The sequence below is a fragment of the Vespa mandarinia genome, chromosome 12, assembly GCF_050613455.1.
Source record: "Vespa mandarinia isolate Hongniang chromosome 12, ASM5061345v1, whole genome shotgun sequence".
NCBI classification, from domain to species: domain Eukaryota; kingdom Metazoa; phylum Arthropoda; class Insecta; order Hymenoptera; family Vespidae; genus Vespa; species Vespa mandarinia.
In genome coordinates this window covers 737,324-758,050 of record NC_140821.1, presented here as the reverse complement: position 1 = coordinate 758,050, position 20,727 = coordinate 737,324, and the positions used below count along the sequence as shown (strand labels likewise).

At 28.8% G+C, this 20,727-nt stretch overlaps 3 protein-coding genes across 12 annotated transcripts; 1 reads left to right on the top strand and 2 right to left on the bottom strand.

Moving 5' to 3' along the window:
* Positions 1-3,250: 3,250 nt before the first annotated feature.
* On the bottom strand, positions 3,251-7,961 carry LOC118448846 (sphingomyelin phosphodiesterase 4). Of its 8 annotated transcripts, XR_014982801.1 has the most exons (15): positions 7,624-7,740; positions 7,240-7,539; positions 7,070-7,172; positions 6,754-6,985; positions 6,463-6,703; positions 6,275-6,387; positions 6,032-6,190; positions 5,781-5,952; positions 5,502-5,687; positions 5,145-5,378; positions 4,946-5,038; positions 4,684-4,860; positions 4,380-4,609; positions 3,962-4,280; positions 3,251-3,861 (listed from the first exon to the last, which is right to left on the bottom strand). XR_014982801.1 is itself a non-coding variant. In XM_085660539.1 (14 exons), exons 1-14 carry the CDS (start codon positions 7,836-7,838, stop codon positions 4,142-4,144), a joined length of 2,406 nt encoding a protein of 801 aa, XP_085516665.1. In that variant the 5' UTR covers positions 7,839-7,961; the 3' UTR covers positions 3,251-4,141. The 8 variants fall into 8 exon arrangements, 7 of the variants coding, with proteins under 7 accessions (XP_085516665.1, XP_085516663.1, XP_085516667.1 ...); XM_085660539.1 differs by lacking the exon at positions 7,624-7,740 and adding an exon at positions 7,812-7,961 and having other exon boundaries at positions 3,251-4,280; XM_085660537.1 differs by having other exon boundaries at positions 3,251-4,280.
* A 377-nt stretch (positions 7,962-8,338) lies between these two features.
* LOC118448856 (solute carrier family 23 member 1) lies at positions 8,339-15,447 on the bottom strand. 3 transcript variants are annotated; one of them, XM_035882700.2, is made up of 14 exons: positions 15,309-15,447; positions 14,631-14,776; positions 12,205-12,330; positions 11,903-12,060; positions 10,764-10,969; positions 10,394-10,520; positions 10,175-10,295; positions 9,704-9,959; positions 9,502-9,630; positions 9,236-9,394; positions 9,085-9,164; positions 8,856-8,997; positions 8,641-8,776; positions 8,339-8,578 (listed from the first exon to the last, which is right to left on the bottom strand). In XM_035882700.2, the coding sequence occupies exons 2-14, from the start codon at positions 14,661-14,663 to the stop codon at positions 8,497-8,499; spliced, it is 1,755 nt and encodes a 584-aa protein (XP_035738593.1). In that variant the 5' UTR covers positions 14,664-14,776; positions 15,309-15,447; the 3' UTR covers positions 8,339-8,496. The 3 variants fall into 3 exon arrangements, with proteins under 3 accessions (XP_035738593.1, XP_085516670.1, XP_085516671.1); XM_085660544.1 differs by having other exon boundaries at positions 14,631-14,790; positions 15,309-15,325; XM_085660545.1 differs by lacking the exon at positions 15,309-15,447 and adding an exon at positions 15,039-15,053.
* Positions 15,448-17,603: 2,156 nt separating this feature from the next.
* LOC118448855 (uncharacterized) lies at positions 17,604-20,603 on the top strand. Its single transcript, XM_035882699.2, has 8 exons — positions 17,604-17,941; positions 18,073-18,227; positions 18,315-18,466; positions 18,559-18,939; positions 19,048-19,448; positions 19,572-19,724; positions 19,806-20,074; positions 20,187-20,603. The coding sequence occupies exons 1-8, from the start codon at positions 17,822-17,824 to the stop codon at positions 20,329-20,331; spliced, it is 1,776 nt and encodes a 591-aa protein (XP_035738592.1). The 5' UTR covers positions 17,604-17,821; the 3' UTR covers positions 20,332-20,603.
* The last annotated feature ends 124 nt before the right edge of the window (positions 20,604-20,727 follow it).

Below are 20,727 nucleotides of genomic sequence, written 5' to 3'. Positions count from 1 at the left end.
TCATCAATAACATTTCGCATTGAAACGTTCGAATGAATGAAATGGACAAGTTACAAACTTCGAATTAATTAAGCTTCGTTAATTAATGATTTAATTCCAGTCGAAAAGATCGCCGACAAAAATGAATACCTGAAATATAAAGAAGAAGAAGAAAAAGAAGAAAAGAAAAATGACAAAAGATTTCTTTTTCAAAGTAATCTTTCTTAACGCAATTAAATAAGAAAAGTTCGTTCACTTCATACTTCGAGAAACTCTAACGAACTTCACAGAAAGTTAATCTTTCGATTGCTTACCGTGAAAGTTTATAGATCCTTAAAAGCTGAATTTCCGGATCGCTGGATTGACCGTAACGACGTTATAAATTACAGTTAAAGTTTTAGATAACATTTTCTTTTCATTCTTTCTCGTTCTTCCTTATCCGAGTAATCTACTATCTAATTCTATTCTATAAGAATTTTATCTCGAGAGGTGAAAATCATTTTAATTATAATAAGAAGATATTTATTATATGAGGCGACATTAAATCAGGATCGGATTGCTGTCAAGGTTGACCAGACAAATGAGTCTGGATATTTTTCGTTCTACCTTTTGCGTTGACGGTGGTTTTGTGATATATATTTAAAGTGGGATATCATGTTCTCGGGTATTACCAAGGATTAACTTTTGTGACACGCGTTTCAATGCTCTTTCAAAGCTGAAAAAAAGGATGTCAAATAATTAAATTTCTGTTTGATGATAAATAAACGTTGTTGTTTTTTTTTTTTTTTTTTTTTTTAATTGATACCTCGAAAATAATACGACGTTTATAGACTTAATTATACATATATGATATATGCTAGATATATTACAAAAAAAAAAAAAAAAAAAAAAAAAAAGAAGATTATTTTATCTATTAACGTATAATTGTATCCTAATAAAATAATCGTACTCTCGACCTTCGCTATACTTGAATCTAATAATACCTATATACACGATCGAACAAGTGGTTAAACGTTTAACTTAGAGAGAGAGAGAGAGAGTGGGGGGAGGGAAGTGATAACATTTTAATTTTTTATCAGAATTTATTCACGAAATAATTAAGACTTTTATTAGGGATATAAAACGAAAAGGAATCGAAAGAAAAATATCGTTAGACGTGAGATTTCTTTTGGTTATCGGTAGATACAGTCCGAAAAAAAGAAAAAAAAAAAAAAAAAGAAGAAATGACATCGAGATGCTCGAGAGATTCGGCATATCAATAAGGAAGAGGTAAAGAAACTTTATAAATGTCTTATTAAGATGTCGATCGACCATTCTATATCTTATCTTCTATAGAAACAATTTTGTATATCTTGAACATAACGAGAAATACGAGATATACATAGATGCTAGATACTATCGTATAAGAAACTAATGGCAAATAATAAATAGGAAAAGAGGAAGTTGTGATTTCATTGTGTGAACAGATAACAGACGATTAATATTACACAATGAGAAAAATGTGTATGTGTCATCGACTTAAAGAGACACGTACACGTAGATGCACTCGCAAACACATATACACATACACGTTGCGATGGAAGGCTTAACGAACGGTGAACAAGCCCATTCGAGATAATTCAGATGAACTCATTGTACTTAACTAGTCCACAAGAGAGCGTTTGACATTGTATAAAAGACATGTCAAAGCACGTCGAAGAAACTCAATGATTCTTTCCTTTAAACTTTTTCTCTTGGGACACGATGATCTTCCTCTCGATAAGGAAAGAGATAAAGATATATCCACCTACATACATATGTATATATATATATATATATACATACAGGTATATAAATACATATGTATTTAAGTATGTATAAGATATATAGCGTTCATCGTTCTCATTCTCATATCAAATCGAAAACTGTTCGTATTCGTATTCCTGTTACACTTGCTAAGACGTGTAAATGCATTCACGCCACGATGAAGATCAAACTAATGGCTTAATATATCTAATGTGTCATACCAACCCACCTGGAATATCTTTCTTCGACTATTATCTTCCTAGATATGATCGACTAATTCAGTGATTATCATTGAAATATACGTCGAATTATTTCTATCCTCAAAAAAAGTGTGAGAGTACAGATCTAAATCTGAAAAATATAGATAAGACAAATTTGATACTCGTTTTGATATCCGAAGAAAATATTGATCGAAGGGTGTATTTAGAATATCTTCGAAGATTTTAAAATGACATCGGAAAACTTTTCGCTCGTTCATATCTGTCTCATTAGAACAGAGAAAACATTTTTCAAATTTACGAATGATAGAAATGTCTCGAGATTTTTATTTCTTTAGTTCTAAGAAAATCTATCTAACTTTCCTTTGTTCGCTTGTTCGCACTTGAAAAGCATTAAAAATTTCTGTTCGTCGTATACTTTTCTGACGAGTTGCTAGATCCAATTAAAAGGTCTCAAACACGTAGAACCTGTACTCTCGAGGTTTTAAGTTTCTTACGATCCGACGAGATTTCTTTTATTTTTTTTTTTATCGGTCACCGAGTAATACGCAACGTAAAATATAACGAGTTTTATTTTATCAACTCTCACCTATTTCTTCTAATCACTCGAAAAATTGCAAGGGAATCTTTCCTTTTGACAAATCGTATCGTATGAAGAACTTTGTCTCTTTTAATTAAATTCAATTTAAGATATCCGAGAAAGTGTGTGTGTGTGTGTGTGTGAGAGAGAGAGAGAAAGAGAGAGAATGAGGGAAAGAGTACCTCGTGTGTGTACTTCTCTTTTTTTTTTATTTCTTTTTAAATAAAATTTATACGAGATTAGGTGTCTACTTGATAAATTGTTACACCCTTGTTACGTACCCTGTACTCGCTAATAAAGGAACGAGACTTTATTGCGGACAAAATTAACTGGACTGAGCTCAACTATTTCTTTCTTTCTTTTTTCCTTCTTTTTATTTTTTTTTTTCTTTTTTTTTTTTGTAGAAAAATTGGAAGAGAATTGAAGAGAAATTAAATCATCATACATTTTTACAATCATTCTTTCGTGCGTTTTCTTTTTCTTAATATAATTATAATTGTTATCAATCGAAGTAATAATCGTCCTATCTATCGTTTCCTTTTTTTTTATTAAAATCTTTTCTCTTGTAAAAATGGCAAATGAACAGCTGCAGCCAGCTGTACTCGATGATGATAATAACATTTCGATGAGGCTTATCTACTCCTTCTAATATTAAACAGATTAGAGTGAAATGTGTATACGACGATAAAGTGTGGCGTAAAAAAAAAAAAAAAAAAAACCAGAACAAAAAAATGTAAAAAGAAAAACAAAAAAGGAAAAAGAAAAAAAAGACGAATATTTCGTATAGCAATCTTTTTCATTAGTTCATTTTTCTTTTTCTTTTTTTTTTTTTTTTAATATAACAGAATATACTCTGAATGATATTATAAAGGTAAAAGTCGAGTTCGATAGAAAAAGGGGTACAATTTTTGCATCTTTCACAATGTCAACGTTAACGAACTATGCATTCCGAGTACGTACATATATACGTTCTGGACAGATATCTGTATATATGTAATATGACTAACAGGAGAAATAATAATTGATAGTATGTACGTGGTATTGATTGAATGATTATACTTCTACAGCAATAAATTGGTATCACCCAATTTTCTAAAAAATCCTTTATCGATGTTAATGTTTAACTGAAGATATCCGATCGAGTTATTTACGTGAATCCAGTTTCATGTTTTACGTTCGTATCGTTTTTTTCTCTTTTTCTTTTATTTTTCTTTTTTTTTTCTTTTTTGATACCTTACAAGGCAATAGCTCTATAAAAAAAATTGCAATTTATTCCATTATTCCATTCATCTCAATGGTCTGTAAAAAAGTTTATAAAAAATATATCAAATCTGACATATCTCTAATTCCATATAGATCACAATACAACTTGTGTGACAATCATTTGCGAATTAATTACCATAATTTGTTCGCAATAATTTTGTTTCTTTTTTCTTTCTTTTATTTTTTATTGTTTACTTTTTTAAACGATGCTGCGAATTAATGCTCGCATATATTTTAGTCCATATCAGATAAAGCGATTCATTTTATTTATTTTTCTTTTTTTTTCTTTTTTTATAATCTTCGGTTATAATACGATTTAGTTTATCGAAAAAGCGGTTGTGTTTGGCCTAAAAGTATTTGTGCTTGATTGAAACCATGGTTCGAAAATTGCTCGTATCAATATGTATAGGAACCATACAAAAAACATTAGGCACAATAACCATAGTACCCCGTAACTGTGAATCATGGAGAAAAAAAAAAAAAAAAAAGGAAAAGAAAAATTATTGAAGTAAGAATTACGATGAATAAAGTTAAGGATATAAGTGAATACGCACTTTGTGATCCATGCCATAAACATACTCGCTGATATAAAAATCAAGAAACCATAATTAGATAATCGTCTTAAACTCAATCGAGGAGGAATCAATTCTTCGGAACCACTTGAAAAACCATTAATGGTTCGTTTTGGAAGTTTTACAATTGTGGTTGGCGGTATAAGTATCTGTCGACAAATACTTCCAAGAAAATTTCTCTTGTTGTATAAAATATTTATCTCGTATCGATACTAGAAATAAATACGGATCTATTCATTAAATTTGTAATCATTATTGTTTGTTATTATATCGAGAAAATATTTACCTTGTTATTAATATAAGAACAAAAGTTATACAAATTTCTGACTAGGTAAGCACATTCGTTGGAACGAACTGGCTGTAATTCTGGATCTCCCATATATTCGATGTATCGAAAATTTTGTCTTCCATCCGGTATTGGTACAAAAACACCTGGTCTACTTGAATCTAACGATGAATCCACCTAAACGTAATCAATATTGAGCTGTCAGTTAAATATAAAAATAATTTAGATTATTAACAATGATAAAAAGTAAAATTTAAAAGACCTGAGACTGATGATGAAAAGAAGTCGAGAGAATACTATCGTGATATTCCTGATCAGGTGTAATACTTATTTGTGGAATATCTTCTAATGAAATCTAAAAACAATGAATCTCTTTATATACATATATATATATATATATTGGTATACATTGATTTTCGATACGTAGTTACAAAAGATTTTATAATTGAAGTATTTTTTACTTGGAATATATCGATCAATTGTTGCTGAGCGTTTGCTAAAAATATAGGAACCCTACGACGTTCCTCTATAGAAATATCATCGGACGAATTCTCTTCCCCGTAAAAGAATTCCCATAGGGCAACTAAAAATTGCTGACTCCGTTTCCTCTTTTCTAATGCTTCGATCAAACTCGTTGCTGTTAAATGTGCTTGTTTGATTATACTTAAGAAAAAAGTTACCTGGAACGTAAGATCCTATTAATGAAAATAAATAAATAAATAGAATTTTGTAAAAAAAAAAAAAAAATAAATAAATAAATAAATAAATAAATAAATAAATAAATAAATAAATAAATAAATAAATAAATAAATAAATACTTGTGTAATAGTGGTCGTTGAAAACATAGGAATGTATTGATAAGTTGGACCTTCAAGTTCCATAATTTGTTGCCTTACTACGGAAGTCCATTGACTAGATTGCATACGATTTCTATTAAGATTGGCATCATCCATACAACTTTCTACTTCAGATAATATCCTTGCCAAATGTGGTTGAGAAAATACCTTTACAAAGATAAAAAAAAAATATATATATATATATATATATATATATACACACACAAGAATTCTCCAAATAAGACAGAGCTTGTTCATTACCTTTGTAACTCTAAATAACATCAAAGCATTTTTCGGAGCCACGAGATCAGTTCTCATAAAACGTGGTAATAATTGTTGAAATATTACCGTATAAGCCAATAGATTATTAGCAACAAAAGTTATCCATCTGTTTGGATCATGTATTTTACCCCTCTCCTCTTCCTCTGGTTTGCTATAATTATAAATTGCATAAGTTATATTGTACTTATAAACTTATAATTTTATCAATGACATAATTTATTCTTTCATACCCTTCTTTTGTATATGTTACTCCTGCAATATATCTCCATGGTTGAATAAAACTCAACCATGCCTCCAAAATTAATCTAAACGAACTGTCCAGAGGCCAATGATATATAGCTTTTCGAAGGAATACATAGATCTTTCCTTGCACAGATGGCAAAATAATCCTTTAAAGATTAATCAAATACTATTGTCTTGCCTATGCAATGTAACAATGTAACTATGTATTATAAAAATATGTGACATAATACCTTTTTAACTCATCCATAGCACTTTTATCTCCGATCGAACTATTTGCAAATTCGTGTAAAGTTTTTATAAATGCTCTAACTAGACGTATATGTTCACCAGAATGTATGCTGTGCTATAATAAAAGTGTTATATGTCGTAAAATGATTAAAAATAAAAGAAATATTATAATATACATTATATTACTTACGCGATGTGGAATAGGAGTAGAATACGACATATTCATTTGAGAAGGCATATGATCGTCCTCAGTATATTCCATCCAAAAATCAAGAAATACTTGTATCACTGTCTCACTTCTCCATACTTGAGGAAGACATTGTTGTTGAGGGACTCCTACCACTAAATTGGTAGATCCTGGCGATAATATTGATGCTCTCAAAAGTCTTGGAGTTTGTAATCTATGAGATTCTCTAATTGAAATTTTAAAACTGATAAACACAAAGTGCATTTCTTCTTTGCAAAAAAAATGATATATTACCTTTTATTTTCAGGCGACTGCATCAATTTTCTTTGAGGAGTTTTCTTTATGTATGGCCCAATTATTGGTAAAACTGGTGAATTATCTCTTGGTAAAAAATGATGCAAGTAATAATGAGCCGATTGAACATACACTGTTTCCCAATTTACCCAAACATTTTCTTGCTGTTGTATCTGTAGCCAAGGATTCGTCAAATGATAAGCGAAATGAAAAATGTAATACTCAAAGGGATATGTGATAACCGTTAAGGAACAATTTATATATTATCTTCATTTGAATTTATATTTCTAATTATGACGAGAATTTGAAAGGATACTCATGAATAAAGCTGACGGAACTCTCGTTCCTTGGTCATCTCTAATTTTGTCAAGATAAAAAGGTGGTATTACACCTTCCTCTAACATCGAGCGTATCTTTGACTGAAATTATATTTATTATATGATATAATGAATATTTTCAACTATATAAAATATATAAACAACTTACTGGCAAATATGATACCGGAAAATTATATTTCAAATAACAATCCGGAAGTAATTTATAACAAAGAGAAAATATTGGTCCATGTGGACTAAGAAAATTATACAGCATTTCATATTCTTGGGGATTTTTTTTGTAAGTAATATTATGCAAACCCCAACCGATATTATCTGTTATTCCAAACAGTGAATCTATTATTATTGGAAATACATGTTGTAGTTCTGTAGTACTTGATTCGTCTATTAATACTGCCAACTCGCTACATCTCTGTACCAATGGCATATTTAGGTATCTCTGTACCCTTATCTGAAATAAAACCCCTTTTTTACTGTTATCATCTAATGTAATTATTTTCACCTTTCGCAATACACTAATAAAACTAATGCATACTAAAAAATTACGTTCTGCCACACAATATAAATTCATATTGTTTTAAAGAGATTTTCGACATTTTATATAAAGTTATTAATTTTTAATCTCAATATATATATATCCAAAATAGTTTGAGGTTAAACTTGTGTTTAAATTAAAATTGAAATTTAATAAATATTAAAACAAGAAAATATTATAAACACTACCGTAGCAATATCTGTGGAAGTAGTCATTATCACATTTATTTATATTTTTAAATACAAAACTATGAATATTTAAATAACATTGAGTAAACGTATAGGAATTATAATTCACACTGTTTGACTTATTTCGCGCTATTTCTATTATTGTATTCGAGAGAAAAACAAGAATCATTGACTTCCATCAATACGTCGACCAATCAAAGAAGATCTATCAACTTCCATTATTACCCTTACCAATCAGAGAAAATCCATCCAACTACGTTATTGCGTTGACCAATAAGAAAAGATTACTCGATTTCCATTATTGCATCCACCAATCAGAGCAAAATCTATCGACTTGCTTTGAAAATCTATTATTGCGGTCGCTATGAAAAACGTGCTTAAGACCTTTATTATAAAAAAAAAAAAAAAAGCTCTAAAAGGACCACTATTCATATTCGTAATTTTTGTTAATGTTGTCTTTTGCAAAATAATCAACATGTAAATAATTTCGTTGTTCTTGTCACATATTATTATCGGACATATTTTCGGTGTGGATATATTATTAATTTATTATTAAATAACATGAATGCACATTTCTTATGCGATATACGCAATTAATACAAATAATATCTTATCTCATTCTAATCTATAATACGATAATGAATATATTCTACAAGTCTTTTCTATATAACCTAAATATATACATTTATTTTTTTGTGCTACACTTACATACACCAGAGTTTGGTTTATAGGTTGGTGAAAATGGTAAGTAAGACGTCCATTTCCATCTAAGATATAAAATATTCACATTATATATGTTATTTTGTTATTATTCGAATCTAAATATTACCTTCTTAATAATTTCATTCCAATAGGAAAATCAAATGTATTCGGTACGTATTCCTCGCTTTGTTTTTCTTCTGACGTTTCGACATTTAATTCCATTTCTTTTGACCAAGCTAGTAAACCTCGTTCCTCATCAGTACCTTAATTTTGATTAAAACAATGTATGTATAAAATTGATTACTATAAGATATCGTTCAATTTCAATTTAATCCACATTACCTGGTATTATATTATCTAATAAACAACCAATCACACCGCCAACTAAAATAGTTGTACTTAATAATACTGTAATAACGCCATCGACAATATCATTGCCTGTATTTATTACATCTGCGTGTTTTATCATCCATTTCGATAGTACCTAAATATTAAAGGAGATCAAATTTATTCGAAATCGGATTGATATTTTTCAAAAATATAATTGTAATAATTATTAATTAACACTGACCATAGGGAAGAAAATAGAAAATCCTAAAATATATAAATTCCTCGAAGAGTTCAAATTTACGTATTGCAAAGCTGACAGACCTATGAATGGAAAAAAGAAAAATGAATTATGTTGAACGGATGCTTAAAAAAAAAAAAAAATTAAATCGTACCGAATGCGCATATCATTCCGAACATGACACAAAATATCCCACCGACTATTGGTTCTGGTATAATAATAAATACGGCACCAAATTTGCTAATTAGACCTTGTAAAATCATTAATCCACAAGCCCATTGTATGACCCTACGGCTTCCTACTTTTGTTACACCTAATGGAAACGAAAGGATACATTAAATCGTATATATTCTTAATAATAGTTCTGTCATCGATGTGTACTTTAACAATAGGAAAATGATAAGATGAACGAGAGCGTACCTATGGTGCCAACATTTTCGCCAAAAGTATTTGTACCATTGCCACTACCCCATAGACCAGCTAACATAGTTCCAAGACCTTCTATTCCTATTCCTCGATTAATAGCATGAACGGGTGGAGGTGGAGCACCTATACATTCATTATCTCATTGTTAATAATATGTAGATCTTAATGTTTTTATAATCAAATACATGATTCTTACCACACATTCTAGAAGTAGTAGGATAATAACTGATAGATTCTACTGTACATGCCAATACACCTGCTAACATTCCAAGAACACCTGATAGACTGACCGTAGGTACTCCCCATTGACCAGGATATGGAATTCTAAACCATGGAGAATCACTGATAATTTTTATTTTACTATCTGATCTAGCAGGATGACCGACAGGCAAAGTATCGGTGACTGTTAAAATCGTACAGATAATCCACATTACAACAATCGTCAGTAGTACCTACGAATAATATCGTCATTGGTATAAGAAGATCCACAAATAATTGCCGATGAAGATGATAATTATAGATGGGAATTTATGATCTTTCAAAAATTATCGATATGCATGAAAGAACACGAGTAACATCGTAAAATTAATCATTAAAGCGTACAACGACGTATATACTCTCATTTTCATTTGACTCATAAAAATGTATAACGTTGAAATATACTTACGGGAAATAATTTAAACAATTCGAACCAGATGATTCGTAATCCATGGCCCTTACGATACATCACTATCGGAACAGATACATTGATCAATATTTGCGAGTACATCGTGAGCATTAGTATCGTTCTATAAAAAGAAAACAATTTTTATTAAAATAGTTCATCATCGTCATATCATACCCTTAATCCTAATTAAGCAGAATGAAAATATATAGTAATTATTACCCGGCAGCGATACCCCAATGTTTCGATGCAGCTTCCGCAGCATTCTCGAAAAGAGATAATCCGACCAATGAAACGGTCGGTACTATCGTTAAAGGAGTTATAAATTTTAACATTAATCCGATGATTCCTATCGGACAAACAAAAATGCATTATATTCAATTTCAATCTTATATTTATAATTACAATACGAATAAATTAGAATTGATTTTCTTTTGCAAAAAAAAAAAAAAAAAGAAAAAAGAGAAAAAGAGGAAAAAAATCAAGGACAAAATTTTCAATGCTAATTAATTAGCTTATATTTAACGTAGAATTTTCTACGTTGATATAAGATCTCTCTGTATATTTCTACGTTGAATCTATAATCGAATACCTCCAAATCCAACAATGACTTGAAACAATGCAGATATCGCGATTGCACCGGATAATTCTCTCATACGAATTTGCCATAACTCCGTACGATTTTCGTGAGACATTGCTTCCAAAATCTCTGGCGCTGGACATTTCCATTGTGGTAGACTCAATATAGCAAGGGTAGGTACTAAAAATGATATAGTACCACCTTGTACCAAAGGTAATCTAACGAAAAAATAAATAAATTACAAGGCTTAATAAATATTCAATAATGAATATGAATATAATTACAATTCGATTCTCATTTCCTTCTACTTGGCGTAAGAATAATTTAAAATATTTTTTACCGATAATGGTTATAAACGTTAGTATAAATTATAAACAAACATTCTCTACTGCATATTTTAAATACTGCAATCTATGATTAGAAACCGTTAGAAAAATAACTCGAGTCCTCATCTTTTTATTATTCAGATTTCATTGAAGATAATAGCCAAAGGTAATACTCGGTTTTTCTTTTCTTCTTATTTCTTTTTTTTTCTTTTTTTTTCTTTTTTTTTCTTTTTTTTTTCTTTTTTTTTTTCTTTTTTTTTTTTTGTGTTAAAAGCTAGCTGTATATATAATTTCTTTTTTTACAATAATGATTCACTCAGTGCAATAAATTATAGGTGTCTGCTCGAGTATCGTTAAATGTAAACCTCTCTTATACGTTTATGATAGATATTGAATTTAAATAAGCGTTTTATGCAAACAACTATTTATCGACTTATTTTACCATTAAATCAATAATTCTCAAGATAACGTTGAGTGTGTGTATGTGTACATATATACATATATTTTTTTTCTTTTTCTTTCTTTTTTTCAAATACGACCTTTCATATGATTTATATAATTATTATTATGAAAATTATTTCATGGAAATTAACGAAAATCTAATTTTTCTACAAAGTAAATAAATTTTTAAATGATCGATCATGATATGATTCGGGGCGATAAGATTCTTATGAAAGGATTGATAACGATCATTGATTAGTAATAATTTATGAGTATATAATTAATCATTAATTTAATCTTGTTGACGATGTGTACACAGCACGATGATAATTAACATATGAGAGATATGGAAAGTTGTGAGATGATAATTGATAATATCATCACCTGCATCCTATTGTAGTTTGCAAGAGAGTAACAAGACCAGTTACAAAGATCATCGTTGAGATTATGTAACTTCTGGCAGGATCATCCTCGGCCATGCAAAGTGCTGGCGTTAGGATGAACGGAATCGAAACGATGGCACCGATCATGGTCAGATAATGCTAGCAAAATTTTTACAAAAAAGTTTCTATAAAATCTTTTTTCTAATGACATTTTCAAAATTTTTATCACGACGTTAAAACAGTGTTAATATTTGTAGAAAAAAAAAAAAAAAAAAAAAAAAAAGAAAAGAAAGATAATAATACCTGAAGTGCCATAAAGAAGCACAAATACCACGGTGGCACGTCGTCAATGCCATAAGTAATATCAGCTCCTCTGTTCTTAGAAGTTTTCGTTTCCTCGATATTAGTTATCGTGGAATTTTCCAAGTCCTAAAACAAAGTCATAAAATAAAAAACGTTTGAAATGATTTAGATTAGCGGGAGATAAAAATTTTGTTCAAGAAGAAGAAAAAAAAAAGGAAAAGGAAAAGAGAAATAAAAAACGAGGAAAAGAAAAAGAAAATACTAATTTTTTTCCTCAATCTTTTAATATATGATAATTTTTTCTCTTCGTCGCGATTACTATTCTTCCGTACGCGTGATCATTCATTTCAAGCGACAAAAAAAATACCACTTCGAACGGGATTACGTAAGAAAATTACATTACGGACCATATATCCCCCCTTTTTTTTTTTTTTTTTTTTTTTCCTTTAAACCGTTGAAATATCGCTCGTGGCATAAATTAATACGGTTTAATAATGATGATGATGATGATGATGATGATGATGATCATGATGATAATCAAGGCCGCATTTATTGTATTAAGCGTAAAATCTCTATGGGTAACACGTTTTAAAATTTTATTCCTCGTAGAAAAAAAAAAATAATAAAGAATGGTTTAATATATATTTAAATATGTTAAAACCAAAGGCAGAAAAAAAAGAAAAAAAAGAGGAAGAAAATAAAATAAAGAAAAATTTGTAAGAATTTGATTAAATGAAGTGAACTTGTTATTTCGATATTGTAAAAGGATAAACGCGTTACTGATGACGATGATGGATAAATATTTAATTTAATTGTAAGCTACAATGTTCTGAGAACAAAAGGAAATATTTTGAATCAATAAAAAATCTGAAAACAACCAAACAAATATTTTTTATAAAATTAAAGTCATCATTTCCGTTTTCTATTTTTTTCTATCAAAGACATCTTTACGCCGGAAAAGTGATTACCGTGTTATTATACGATATACATCGCACTATAATTACGATCTAATTGTAATCACTTTGAGTAAACACAATTAAAGAAACCTATTATATCGTCACTTGTAATTATTAAATTTTTTGATTTATCTGTACAATCACAAACAGATATGTTCTGAAAAAAATTATTCTTATTGACTACTTATTTTATCAATAATTGTTAATATAAGTCAAATTAACATTTTGCATTAGAATCGATTTTACGAGAGTTAGGCGAGATATATATCTTATTATAATATAATATATTACAACATTTTTACATTGGATTACGTCTTTATTATGTAGATCGATGTAGCAATGAATTATTAATTAATATATATACACGATTCTGAGAACACTTTTGTAATGGTCAATTTGAAGAGTTTTTTGTCGAGCAAGAGTATAATTACAAAGTAAAATATCAAGAGATTTTTGTCCTCGATAAAATATTCGATTAATCTATCAGAAAGTTCAATTGATTCATCGTCTAATATAGAACTTGGGACTCATTGAAAATGTAAATGAACTGGAAGCGTGTAGCGTCGAGATTAATATTCACGTGACACGTTTAATTGAAAGCATGGCTCTGTTTCATAGTGACGATTTAATTGAACGAAATGCATCTCTCACGATCTGTAGATTTTCAAACAGTAAAATTGATTTATCTTAGATGCCACAAACAATTCTTGACGAATATACGGGCATAACAAACCTATTATAAAATCTAAAAATACATTAATAAGTCCCTATTAGTCTACGGGTTATGATTGTATGTAAGAAAGAATCTAAGAAGAGTTTTAATTTCAACATTTTTCAACAGTCTTTAATATTATTCTATGCTCATAAAATTTTTCCCGAATCAAATTTATTATCAATAAGTAAAGAAAAAGATTAGAAGATAGCGTAGAATTATCTCCAAATGAATTATGTTCCTATATATTATAAAGAAATTACAGTTATATTAAATACATTTTAATATGAATCATTTAGAAAATTATATTAACAATAAATTATCCTATAACATGTTAATTTTTTTGATATCGTAAAAATATATTTAAGTAAAAAGTTAAACGATATATCCTATCGTTATAACGTATATATATGAACCGAAAATTTTAGCGATAAAAATAAAATATTTGACCGGAAGATTAGTAAAATACAAAAATATAAATGATCAATTTTTCTTTTTTTTTTCTCTTTATGGACAATCAAATAAAAAAAAAAAAAAGAACAACAACATATAAACATCTAATATACTGATTTATCTTATTCGCATAAATGATCATGAAAAAGATAATCGTGTTATACGTCGATTTACATACATTAAAATTACGTGAAAGCATTAAAAAACAAAAAGTAATAAACAAAAAAAAAATATATATATATATATATTAGTTTAACTTCACTTTTGTCTTTCACTGTTAACCTTCGTCAATTAAATTTACTTACTATTTCATTCAATGGTATTCCGTTTTGTTTCATATCGACAAGATGATGTTAATGAAGCAACGAATAAACAAATTCGTCCGATTATTGTCAACAATGAAAATTGCACTTTCTTATCGTCGATTATATTCTCTTCTTTTTATCGAACACTTAAAAGCAAATGCTTTTTTAAATTATATTATATAACATAGAGAAAATAAAAACAAGAGAGAGAGGGAGAGAGAGAGAGAGAGAAAGAGAGAGAGAGAAAGAAGGAGAAAAACATATATATATATGAATATATAGACATGTATAAAGTTAATAATATGTCAATATATAATATAAAGTAATAAAAAAAAAATATATATATATATATATATATATATATATGTATATATGTTGTTCGATCGTTTTGTAATGCTCCGTTAGTACTTCCTCCTTAATCTGAGGCTAAAGACGTACTGTGCCAATAGAAATGATCGTGCCTTGATATATCACTAAATGCCTGTTAAGACATACTTCGTCTTCATCGGAGTTAAATATTTCGACATTTCACAAAAAGATCGTATATAAACACCGTCTCCTATCTTGAATAAAATAAACGTTTTTAACTAAATACATTGTTCTTTATCTTTCTTTCTCTTTCTTTCTTTCTCTCTCTCTCTCTCTCTCTCTCTCTCTCTTTCTTATTTTTTTTCTCACTGTATATTCGTTTTTCTTCTCTTTCTACGCAATTATTTTTCTAGATAATAATATAATCGAAGAATTATCTATAAACGTCGGAACGTCCTTCTATGATCCATTTCGTTCTCTACCTTCTACTTTTATGTTTCACACGTTGGCAAGTCGAAGTTAAATTTCTCGATTGTTGCCAACATACGCTATATTTATAATATAATTATCATAATAAGAATGTAGATGAACATATGCTAACCTGTCGCGTTATGTAAATTAATATGTACGAGCTAATGTCTTTTTTTTTCTCTGATATAACAGTGCCATAAAAATAAGTCAGAGAAATGTTATTTGCAATTGCATCAATTTATAATAATCTCGTTAAAATGGTGTTCTGTTTAGAAGAATAAAAAGAAAATGAAAAAAGAAAAAAAAAAATAGAAGTCGTTAGAAGGAGAAAACTGAAAAAAATCATCGAACAGAAGGAACGTACTTAATCTTTCGTAATACAAATTATATAGTCCCATGCAATGTTAAAAATAATCTATCAGTATAACACCAGGAATATTTTCAACAATTACGAATCAGTCTGGCAAATAGTCTGGGAGCATCAATAAGAAAACAAAATTGAGTATAATATCTATGTAACTGGGTTACGTAAATCTAAATACAATCTTCTCATATTTTTAATTGATGTTTTTCAGGAATGAAGATTAATACGGGGGAAAAAAGAAAAAGAAAAAGAAAAAGAGCAAATCTCCTTCTATCATTTCTTTTTTTTACCATGAATTTCTCGAATTAATCTAAATTGAATACAATAAAATCAATAATTTTTCATTTTCAACAATGTTTTAAATTATCTTTCAAATATATGAAACGTTTCAAAAAAATTAAACACCAAACAAACCGGTTTTACAAGATAAAGTAATTAAATGCGCATGTGTGCGTGGTTTATTTCTCCACGACACTCCTAGCAGACACTCAACGTACGATTAATTATTACGAAAAAAAAGAAAGAAAAAAAAAAAAAAAAGAAGAAATGCTGTATTTGCATATGACTTTGTGTTACAAAGTAATAAATGTATATTGATATTATAAAAATGTCCTACTATGTGATAGAACGATTGATCCTGGCTAATATCCATCAATTTGTTATTTTCTGTCTAATCTTCATCGTACAATCAATTTCTTCGATTTATTATTGCTACTTAATGAGTATACAATAATGAAAAATTTCGATAAATACGTGATAAAAATTTTGTCGATAATTCAATAAAACGTAATATGACTTTACCATTGGTGAAAAGTGATCAAATTCTATGACATTGTGATAAACATCAGAAATAGAAAAGTTCGATATACAATAAATATATAATAATATATTAGGTTGGAAATCATGAAACGGGCGTTGAATGAAAATAAATAACTAAACAAAAACGCCCGTTTCATAGTTTCCAACCTAATATATAAGATAAAAATAATTACATGCAATCATGTAATTATTTTTTTCTTATATATATTATTATATATTTACCTCGATAGTACTCGCATTATTATAATATCTATTGATTACGTCGCAAAAATAATATGTCCAATGTTCATATTTTCCAGTATGTGATGATTTGCTGATTATGACGATTCTCTATTTCGATATAAATAAAATATTAATAAATTTAAACGATATAACGATTAGATTTATATATAAGAATATCAATAAAAACTTTTATTATGATTAAATATTACGATGTAATAAGCGTGCACACGTATTTTATTTTTCCCACAAGTATTCTACTTTATCGACGGATAACTGATTACACGTATTATATATATATGTATATATATATATATGCACACACGCACACACACACACGTAATCAGGATTAATTAATTAGATTAATTGTCAAGTATTAAAAAGTCGAAATATTCGATGAAAGTATTTTCGAAAGAGTAAGAAATTTTATGAAAAATCACGAGAGACAGACTTTCGTCGAGTAGACTAAGAATTTGCTTGCATCGTTTTCATTTCCAGTCTCACTTTTTTTTTTTCTTTTTTTGTCCAAATCAATATTTCGTTTCATTCTGAATAATTTTCTTTTTCTTTATACATATAAATCACGACAATTTTATTTAATTATTTCGTTTCAATTGTAAATATACCCTTATACTGGAATATAAAGTGAACAGATTATTGAGAAAGAATTATTGTTAATGTCAAAATGAAAAAATAAATATGAGAATAAATGAACGTACACATTAATGGACTATTTTCTCAGTCGATAATACAATTTTGTAGAACAGAATCTTAATGGTTAATCTATATTATAGTTCATGGTTGTCCACTGTAATGGCGAATCGCGTCGCTTCGTAGTAGTTTGTGGTTCTTCTTATTTGTGTAAATCATAACCTATTTACGTATTTAATTCGCTTGTTTGGCATGTTTCATGGATTATTTATTATGCATATCGTCTAATAAGATCTTTATATGTTTAACGAGTTGAGTTGTATGCTATTAAACATAAAAATAGTTGACTGTGTATAACATGGAGATGATTAAAGAACCCGTTAACGTCGATATGATATTGGAACAAGAATCCAGAACGAATGATTCTTTGGAATCCAATCCAAAATTGAATCATCCGAATAATTCAAATATCCCTGAGGTAAATTAGAGATTTTCTTTACTTGCGATTTAGAAAAAGAAATCTAGCTTTGGAAGGAATAATTTATTAAATTTAATATTGATATTATTGTTTCTATTGCAAGTGAAAAAGATTATCGTATAAACTTTCAGTTTCTTGAAAGCCGTTATGAAAATCGTGCTGGAACATTTACGACAGGTATCGATATATTTAGTAAAGAAGAAAAATTAAAAATGGAGGAGAGAGCTAAGCGTTTTGGATTGTCCAAAAATTTTTTATCTAATTACGAACAAGATTTATATACCAGGTATAAAATTACAGACATTATATTCGTTAATCGATAATGACAGATATTATGATAATTTAGAAATAATTCCTTTCTAACCTATATTAGCATGGGCATAGGCGAAGATAACGAGAATACAAGAAATATTAGATTGAATGTAATACACATGAGAGGAACCAAAGAAATGAGCACAAAAGACGTTTTTAAATATTTTGAAGATTATGCTCCTGCATATATCGAATGGATAAACGATGTGTCATGTATATATTTCTTTTTTATAGATATATATATATATATATATCTCTCTCTTGCATTCTTACGGCTTATATTTTAAATATTAAATTTTTCTCAGGTAATGTGGTATGGCTTGACAATGCGTCTGCAGCTAGAGCCATGTTAGGATTATCAAAGCGTATTGTAGGTGTTAATGATAAATCGCAAAGCAATAAAGGTAATGCAAATACATTAGATGGTGTCCCTAATGAAGATTGCATCATAGAAGTTGAACATGATAATTTGTCCGACAAAGAGGCAGAAGAAAAGAAAGATACAAATGAAATAAATATAAAAGATATCGATTATCCTTTACCTCCTGGTATATGGAGAAAAGGTGTTAATTATACCAAGTCCAGGGGCATCTTTTTACGATTTGCTACTAGATTTGATAAGAAACAATCAAACGCAGAGAAGATGAGTGACTATTACAAGAAATATGGGAATCCTAACTTTGGAGGTAATTTCGTGTGTATATATATATATACATACTTGTGCACGTTACTTAAGTTAACTCAGTTGTTTATATTGAATTGCAACAATGTTTTTTTTTTGTTTTTAATAATAGGAATAAAGGGAATATTGACGGAATCACGTAAACGTCTGTATAAACAAATTAAACAGAACAGAAGAAAAGTCTCGGAAGAAAGAGAAGAGGATAGTACATCTAGTAAACGTATGAAAAATCCTTGGGGTGCTTTGTCCGAGTCATGGGGAATTAATGATTCTGTAGAAAATAATTTTAATTTAAAAAATGATAACAAGGATCAGGGACGAAATATAAAGGAAAGACTTGGCATTAAGTTTCCTTCGAAAAATATGATTCGTGTCGAAGAAAATAACAGCAGTGCTAATGATAGCGATAGCGAAGAAGATTGGTGCAAAAGAAGTAAAGTGTTGCGTATGCGAATGCATGCTGATGACGAAGAGAAGAAGATTCATAAAAGACGTGCTAAACTCAAAACTCAGGTACATACTATATATATATATATATATATGTATATATATACTGATCTAACTTTTATTTTTACAATTCCTTCACTTCGAATTTGTGGTTCACTATTTATTTATTTATTTTTAATAAATATATAGATGTTATTAAATAGTATGTCAAGTGGAAATGATTTACGGTTGAGACTTGGTAGTAGACCAGTCAAGCCAACGCAATTTCGTGATGCAATACAAGTTGTTGTTACTAATAGAAATTCTACAAGATTGAATTCTACAAAACCTAGTGATTCTGAGGTAATTAAAGATTTATTTTAATGCCGCAAGTATTTCGTAACGAACGATTATTAATCTGTATATTAATATTTTCTTTGGTAGGAAGAGGATGGTGAAATTGTAGAGGATACTCAAGTAGAAGAAATAGAAGAGGGTGAATGGCAAGAAACGGAAGAAGAAAATACAGAGGCCGAAGAAAGGGAAGAAAATGAGATTGATAGCGAAGATAGCGATGTAGAGGCGAAAGAAGTGCAAGGACCTAAAGGCAGCGTTATCAAAGTGGTTCAACATAAGCCACGTGTTGCGTCTACTGTTTGGACGAGATTAAATAATGTAAAAAGTGTAATTAACAGCAGTAGTTTAAAGGAAAGGTGAGAGAGAGAGAGAGAGAGAGAGAGAGAGAGAGAGGTAGAAAGATAAAAAAAAATCCTTCTATTTTAAACACTCTAAGCTAAATTAACTATTCTAAATAATTATTTGCAGACAATCAAGAGGTCGAGATTTAAGAGATACATTAAAAAGTGGCGATCTACGTTCGCGTATTGGAAATCATACGAGAGGACGTTCGCAATTAAGGATAGAAGTGAAAAATGACAAATATACAGAGGATGGAAACGATATTAAGTGATCACCAATTGCATTTGCGGATCTGTGATTTTTTAAAACTGTCTTTATGAAATTGAAGATTTTTAAACTATACTATATCGAACTAAAGGGGATTGTGTATTGTGATAAGAAAATAAAATTGAAAAAAAAAGAAAAAAGAAAAAAAGAAAGATTCGTATCAATATGTATGCTCGAAAATTATATATATGATTCTTGTATACAATACAGTGATCACTTGAATGTTAACAAACTATTTGAGGTATATTTGTGTGTGTATGTATATATCTGCATACATATATATATATATATATATATATACACATATACATATATATATTTATAGTTATTATTAGTAAATAATGTTCGTACATAAAATTCTATTTGTACTAAAACTTTTATTCCCATTTATGTGTATATT